The sequence below is a fragment of the Oncorhynchus kisutch genome, linkage group LG16 (genome assembly GCF_002021735.2).
Source record: "Oncorhynchus kisutch isolate 150728-3 linkage group LG16, Okis_V2, whole genome shotgun sequence".
Classification (NCBI taxonomy): Eukaryota; Metazoa; Chordata; class Actinopteri; order Salmoniformes; family Salmonidae; genus Oncorhynchus; species Oncorhynchus kisutch.
In genome coordinates, this window is record NC_034189.2 from 19,670,038 (window position 1) to 19,678,052 (window position 8,015).

An 8,015-nucleotide genomic window follows, 5' to 3' on the forward strand; every position below is an offset into this window, starting at 1 on the left:
CCAATTAGTAAATCCGAGATCCTATCCCAAATGATTTGTAAATGCGACTGGCGAATAAACCTCGGTTAATGTTGACATCCAAGAACCAACTTATCACAGAACAAATAAAAACACTTGACTAGAACGAGAACTGAAGACTAGAACATCTCCAGCCTATTCAACTTTCAACTAACCAGAGGAATATGAAGAAAATAACACTTGGAATAATAAATAGACGTTTAACATAGGCTATATCCTTATGTTATAGACTAGCCGGTCTGGCGTGGCGAGTCATTTGGAATATAGATAGCTTCCCTTCTCCGTCAATGTTTTCCATTCGATAGCCTATCTCCCCCGTCTCACTAGTTCAAATTCCCACTCGTTTGACTTGCCTAACGCTCGGAGCGCATTGACAGACTGCCTGCTTGTTTGGGAAAAGGGGAGGGCAAATGGGAGGTGTATGCTCGAATGAAAAAAAAGACCCATCTCCCGACTGGCAGGCGCACTAAAGGAGCGGAAAACTCCTTTCGTTTTTTTTTTTTTGGTAGGGGGGGTTCGAGTCGGTTTCACTCAATGTATATATCAGCCTCCTTCCCCTCTCCTTGTGGGGGGTGGCAGCCGCTCTGGACCCCGAGCCGAGACACGCAGGGCAAACTCGGACTCAGTCTCTCCTTTCGGTCTTTTCTGCCTCTTTCAAAGAAAGATTTCCCTTTCTCTGCTTCATCTGTTCGCATACTCCAGCAAACAGTCGCTCACGCTGACCATCATGCACGACAAATGCTGCGATTCCTTGGTGAGACAATTTGTTAAAGATTGGTGAAAGGTCTCGAGCGCCCCCAGTGTGTATTTCTTTTGGTTCACAAAGTGGTAGCCTATTCTAGACATAGCCTATTTGGGATTTTATGAGAGAAAATGACAGGTCTCTCTCTAATTATTATTGTATAATTAATAACTGTTCATTGACAGCCAAATTCGGAAAATGTGTTCAGAAATGTATTATGTTAGGTGAATGTGATTCTAATTCGGACAAGTGTCCCAAGGCCTCTGACCCTGGTCATTCCCCAGATTCCCACCCATATTTTTCACTCTCTTGCTTTGACATTGTTGAAAAATTATAGCCTAAGCAATAACTTCCAATACTAACAGTTGAAAGAGCCGTTTGATTTGACGATGTGCAGAGCACTGCGGGCGACAGGCACCTCGGTGGCCGCACACTATTGTTTACAGTGGGGCCCTACTCGCCAAGAGAACAGACGGGGCTACATGCCATCTGACTGTCAAGTAGGGACCAAAACCTTGCCTGCACTGCCGCCCCGTGGTTAGATATGTAACTGCATGTCATGTTCTGCATGACATTACTGTGGAATTACATGGCAACTAGGCAAGTCAGTTAAGGATAAATGCTTATTTACAATGACGGCCTAAACCGGGCCAAACCCGGACGATGCTGGGCCAATTGTGCGCCACCCTATGGGACTCCCAATCACGTCCGGTTGTGATACAGCCTGGATGACGATATGAACATGATCTAACAAAATGTATGCTGATTTCTTGGTTCTGAAATAAGCTTGTATACATTCTCCGAGCAGATTAAACTAAGATGATAAGATAAGACAACATATTAAAATGGTATCAGTTTATTGCCGAATACATGTGACCTTCATACCCTATATGGACACATGCCTGATGATGGCAGACCAGAGAGGCATCTGTGAGTTCAACTGGTAAGGAGTTGGATGAAGTTACTCCTAAACATTGATCTAATGTCAGTGTTGAATTCTTCCCCATAATAGTTAAGATCAGGATGGGGAAGAATAATCTGATCCTAGATCTGTGCACACCAGGCAACAGCAATGTTGTAGCTGTAGGTAGCAAGTAGATGTCTGTGCATCATCAGGTAAAGTGTTGAGTGTTGATGACATCATCCGTCTGGACCGCCACGTCTGTATAGCCAGGTTCTCTGCCCAGGCGACGGAGCTTCAGCAGGTAGTCAGAGTGGAGGGAGGACTCGGTCAGATCCACAAACTGTCTGTAACTACACTGTAACCTCTGACAGAGACAGAGAACGGGAGACGAAAAGAGCGGTAGAAAGAGATGGAGGGATAGAGAGAGCGAGTAGGAGAGAGCGTTGAGAGTGAAAGGTAGCGGGAGAGAGAGAGAGATGGTGAAAAAGAGATGGTGGGTGTTCAAATCTATGGTTTTATATTTTATATGAGAAGGCCAAACTGAGAAAAAGTAGGGAGATCTAATGAGAGAATGGATGGCTTCAGATTCACAAATACAACCCAAAATGAACATAGTGGACGTGGTCACAAACAAAGTGCAAAGATGTTTGACACAAAACAAAAGTCAGGGGATGAGCTGGCACCGAACACAAGGCTTCTGCTCCGGCTCAGAGAGAGAGGGGAGGACGGCTGGAGTTCACATGTGCATGTTATGGATGGAGAGAGGGGAAAGTGTATGAGAGAGAGAGGACTGCAGCTTGCTCATGTGGCCCATTGTGGATGTGGGTGGTAGTTTAGTGGTGTTCATTTATTCATGATGACCTCATTAAGTGTGCTGACCTTAAACTCTGTCTCATATCTCATCCTCTCCCCTGTGACTCTGGCCAGACCCTGCTCCAGCTGCCTGTACCTAACACCACACACAGAGACAGACAGGGAGGGAAGGAGACAAGGCCAAAACACATGAGAGGGAGTACACACACATACACAGAGAGAGAGAGAGAGATACATTGCCAAAAACATGGAAACACATACACACATTGCAAAACATTGACGCAGACAAACACCGCAAGGCATGACACACAACGGCACGCATACACACACACACACATTTATATTACCAAGGCATGACACACAACGGCACGCATACACACACACATTCATATTACCAAGGCATGACACACAACGGCACGCATACACACACACATTTATATTACCAAGGCATGACACACAACGGCACGCATACACACACACATTCATATTACCAAGGCATGACACACAACGGCACGCATACACACACATTCATATTACCAAGGCATGACACACAACGGCACGCATACACACACACATTCATATTACCAAGGCATGAGAAACACACAATAATAGACATCACAGGAGGTTGGTGGTACCTAAATTGTGGAGAACGGGCTCATGACAACGACTGGAGCAGAATGAGTGGAAAGGTATCAACAACATTAAACACAAGGTTTCCATGTGTTTGATGCCATTCCATTTGTTCCGTTCCAGCCATTATTATGAGCCGTCCTCCCCTCCGCAGCCTCCACTGGCACACATACACAAGGTGTGAAGAGAGGGCATGCAAGGGCATACACACTATGGAGAATGACAGAGAAGTAGTCATGTAGGCAGGTATGCAGGAGGGAGAGGAATGCATACAGGGAATGCAGAGCAGAGCGATGGAGAGATAGGGATGAAGGAGGAATGGCTCAGTGTCAGTGAGTCCCATGCACATTGTGTGTGTGCATGTGTAGACATTCTTGCCGGCTTTGCATTAGAGCGAGTTCCACAGTATGTCTGTCCTGGAGAATCTGTAGGTCCTTCTGTGCCTCTCTTTCACACTGCTGTCGCACATACACCTCTGTTTCCCGAACAAGCCTCTTCACATTCTCCTGAAAAAAAGAGAGAGAGAGAGAGACTGCATGCAGAATTCTGCAAAAAATATCCTCCGTGTACAACGTAAAACACCAAACAATGCATGCAGGAGCAGAATTAGGCCGATACCCGCTAATTATCAAAATCCAGAAAAGAGCTGTTAAATTCTACAACCACCTAAAAGGAAGCGATTCCCAAACCTTCCATAACAAAGCCATCACCTACAGAGATATGAACCTGGAGAAGAGTCCCCTAAGCAAGCTGGTCCTGGGGCTCTGTTCACAAACAGACCCCATAGAGGCCCGGGACAACAACACAATTAGAACCAACCAAATCATGAGAAAACAAAAAGATAATTATTTCCAATGTGTCAAGTAATTAACAAATAAAACTGAGTAAACTAGAATGCTATTTGGCCCTAAACAGAGAGTATCTAGTGGCAGAATACCTGACCACTGTGACTAACCCAATCTTAAGGAAAGCTTTGACTATGTACAGACTCAGTGAGCATAGCCTTGCTATTGAGAAAGGCCACCATAGCCGGTCTTCTCTTGAGAGCCAGGTCTGCCTATGTGCAAACAATTAGGTGGAAACTGAGCTGCACTTCCTAACCTCCTGCCAAATGTATGACCATATTAGAGACACATATTTCCCTCAGATTATACAGATCCACAAAGAATTTGAAAACAAACACAATTTTGATAAACTCCCATATCTACTGGGTGAAATTCCACAGTGTTCCATCACAGCAGCAAGATGTGTGACCTGTTGCCACAAGAAAAGGGCAACAAGTGAAGAAACAAACACCATTGTAAATACAACCCATATTTATGCTTATTTATTTTCCCTTTTGTACTTTAACCATTTGCACATTGTTACAACACTGTATATACACATAATAAAATATCTTATTTTGTAACTTCTGTGAGTGTGATGTTTACTGTACATTTTTCTTGTTTCTTATTTCACTTCTGTATATTATCTACTCCACTTGTTTTGGAAATGTTAACATATGTTTCCCATGACAATAAAGCCCCTTGAATTGAAATTGAATTGGAGTGAAATATTACAAGCTGTAGTACACACACACACACACACACAGGCCAGCTAAGCTTGTGGGGACACACAATTCAATCCCATTCAAAATCGTACTTTCCCTAACCCCTAAATCTAACCCTAACCCGTTCACTTACCCTAACCTTAACCCTAGCTCCTAACCCTAAAACTAATCCTAGCTCCTAACCCTTAATGTAATTCTAACCCTAATTCTAACCCCCTAGAAATAGCATTTGACCTCGTGGGGACTAACACGACATTTCCCCAGTTGGTCCAATGTTTGTTAGTTTACTACTCGTGTTGACTTCTGGTCCCCACAAGAATAGTTAAACACGTCCACACACACACACTTTTTGATATCCCCCACCTGTACTTTTGCCTCCATGGCCTCTACTTCTCTCTGTCTCTCCTCTTCCACCTCTCTCTGCATCTCAGCCCTCATCCTTCCGCAGGTCTCCTCCACCGCCAGCCTCATCTCCCTCTCGATCTCCTCCCGCAGCCCCACACAGCGCTCCGCAAACTGGGCCTGCTGCTCTACCCGCTCCCCCTGCCTCTGCTCGGCCTCCAGCCTCTCCCTTGCCAATAAGGCCTCTTTGAAGCACACCTGCAGACACTTGGGAGGGAATAAGGGAGAGAGGGAGAGAGAGAATAAGGGAGGGAAATATAAAGCGATGGTGGTCAAAAGGAAGGTAAGGAGTAATGGAGTGAGGGAGGGAAAGAAAGATGAAAGGAAGAAGGGAGGAATGGAAAGAGGGATGATGGAGAGAAGGAGTGAAATAAAGAGAGACTGAAGGTGGTCAGAATTGGCACTGTGCTCAGTGGTTTGTGGTAGTACGCCTCAGGGCTGGTGAGGAAGAGTGTGATCTTAGGGTTGGCTGCTGTACCTTTCCCTAAAGTGCAATTATAGAATCCATTACTCCAGCTAGGGCCTCTAAACTTTCAGCCATAGGTCCTATCTGCCAGGCCTCACCTGCATACAGGAGACTCCACAGCCACTTCAAAAGGCCCTGTTTATCATAACTATATATTGCCAGAGGGAATAGAGAGAGCAGGGAGCGGAGAGAGAGGGAGGGGGAGATGGGTAGAGAGGGAGAGGGAATTTGGGGAGAGAGGGGGAGATGGGGAGAGACTGAGGCAGAGGGAGGGAGGGAGGGAGGGAGGGAGGGAGGGAGGGAGGGAGGGAGGGAGGGAGGGAGGGAGGGAAGCGTGCTGAATTACTTATTCTTTATGTATGAGAACATATTGGAAATTCAAATCTGGTGCAGTGGAATCCTGGTCTGAGTTAGTGTATGATGTATAGTTTAATGTGTGGGTTATAGTGATACCTTACATCTATACGGTATGTTAATCAAGGTGGGTGTTTCACAGGGATATCCAACACATCTGGATTGAATGAGGTGAGGTCAGAGGAGTGCTGATGAGAGAGAAACCTTGTGTGTGTCATCTTTTCCTGGATTCTCAGTGTGTGTATAGCAGGATATAGAGCTAACAAGTGCCAATTACCCTCACCTTCAGTGTAAGCAAGGGGAAATGTGTACATCAATCACATCTAAAGCATTGGACATGGAAGAAAGAGAGACGAGAGAACATTTAGGTAGATGAAAAATGGCATTGAGGAGCTATGAAATGTGCTCAATATTTATTTTTCAACCATGGTGTCTTAGTGTGCGTTTCACCTCTTCCTGTTGTTTCAGTGACTTCTCTTTATCCTCCTCTGCCCTCTGCAGAAATACTGCCATCCAGGGGGACTCCCCCTGTGTGGCCCCCACCTCTGGCTGCTCGGTGTGGGGGGAGAAAGAGGATGGCCCTGGGTCCTGGCTGGTGCTTGTAGAGGTGGACGGAGGGAGAAAATACTCTCCCAGACCTGTTAGGACCAATAACCAACAGCAGTCTCAGTACTCCTGTAGAACAAGGTCCGACAACTCCGGTCCTGCAGGGCCACTGTTAGTGCAGGGTGTTGTTCCAGCCCAGCATTAACACACCAAGCCTGTTATAACATTACAACCCCTCCAGGACTATATATCCCACCCCTGCCATTGAATCAAACTTGGATATTCTCAATCTGTGGGAAATTACTTTTAAATATGACATCAATGTCACAAGTCCTCAGTGACAGAAAATCTATTCCCTCCATCGCCCTGAAAACCTGTTCCTTAAAGAGAGGAGCAGAGCAATGAGAGAGAAACACCATACATTTACAATTCCGCCTCCAGATATGCATAAACCTCTTTCTCCATGTAGAATTACCCTGTGTCAAACTGAAGTGTATGGGTGTGTGATGTGTGTGTTCTCTGAGTACTTTCTACCTAGGATTAGCTGCTCCAACAGAGGGCGGCCATTTGAATAATTGTTTTCAACTGTCTTTCTCAACGTCAAAATGCCAGTTCACTTTACGTTGCTACTTGCCTGATATTCCCCACTTGGACGACAAGGGTTTCTGACTATAGACTGTGGAGGCAGGCAACCAAAGCCTCTGTGCATTTGCAAATAACAAACTGTCTGCACTCAAGCAAATACACTAACAAAAGTGTCATGGCATGAAGGTAGAAAATGTCCTGCCTTGAAGTGAGAGAAAGTGAAAGAAATCAAGAAAGTGAGAGGAACAATACGTGTCATTCAGGAACTGAAGTAGCCCATTTTATACTGTGTTGTTAGTTGAGCGTTGCGTTTGAGTCTCACCCAGGATGTGTGTGTGGAGGAGCCTCTGTGTGGAGAGGCTGGTCCGGTTCAGCATCCTCTGTAGAGGCCCCATGTCAGACATGCTCCTACCCCACGAACAAGAGCACAGACCCCTTAGACTGGATAGATGACCCCCTTCTTATTCCCTACCTTTGGCTGGATAGATGAACATAGCCTCCCTACTCACTGTTTGACTGCTACTGGAATACCCACTGTTGACACTGAAGACCACACCACTGATTCCCTCCTCTCTTTCTGCACTAACGCCCGCTCACCCTTTCTGTTTCACACTCTCTTTCTGTCTCGCACCCCACTTCTCTCGCTAGGCTCGTCCCTTATTCTAAAACGGTCGCTTAGCAACGCGCACAACAACAAAAAGGTGCGGCTCTTCAACCTTGCACTTCGCTCTATTTATAACCGGGGTTTTATACCCGCGGTTTTACAGTGCGCATTTGTAATGAGGGTATGCTCGAAAGGCATTTGACTAAGATATTTTTCAGAAATGTAAAATCTACATAGTCTTCTCACTTTGCCAAAATAGCTTATATTAAATAACTATGAAGAAAAATAAATACAAAATATTATATATAAAATAAGACACATTAATTCAACAAAATACTGGCAGAAGAAAAGGAACCATAACGAGACTGGTTGAGTGAACAGAACCTTATTCAATCCAATTCT

The 8,015-nt window shown here is 45.2% G+C and overlaps 1 protein-coding gene across 1 annotated transcript; it reads right to left on the bottom strand.

The window, feature by feature from the left end:
* Positions 1 to 1,600: 1,600 nt before the first annotated feature.
* On the bottom strand, positions 1,601 to 7,683 carry LOC109882134 (UPF0430 protein CG31712). The gene is made up of 6 exons (XM_020474228.2): positions 7,332 to 7,683; positions 6,329 to 6,516; positions 5,020 to 5,265; positions 3,486 to 3,613; positions 2,544 to 2,613; positions 1,601 to 2,028 (listed from the first exon to the last, which is right to left on the bottom strand). Exons 1-6 carry the CDS (start codon positions 7,411 to 7,413, stop codon positions 1,873 to 1,875), a joined length of 870 nt encoding a protein of 289 aa, XP_020329817.1. The 5' UTR covers positions 7,414 to 7,683; the 3' UTR covers positions 1,601 to 1,872.
* Positions 7,684 to 8,015: the final 332 nt, after the last annotated feature.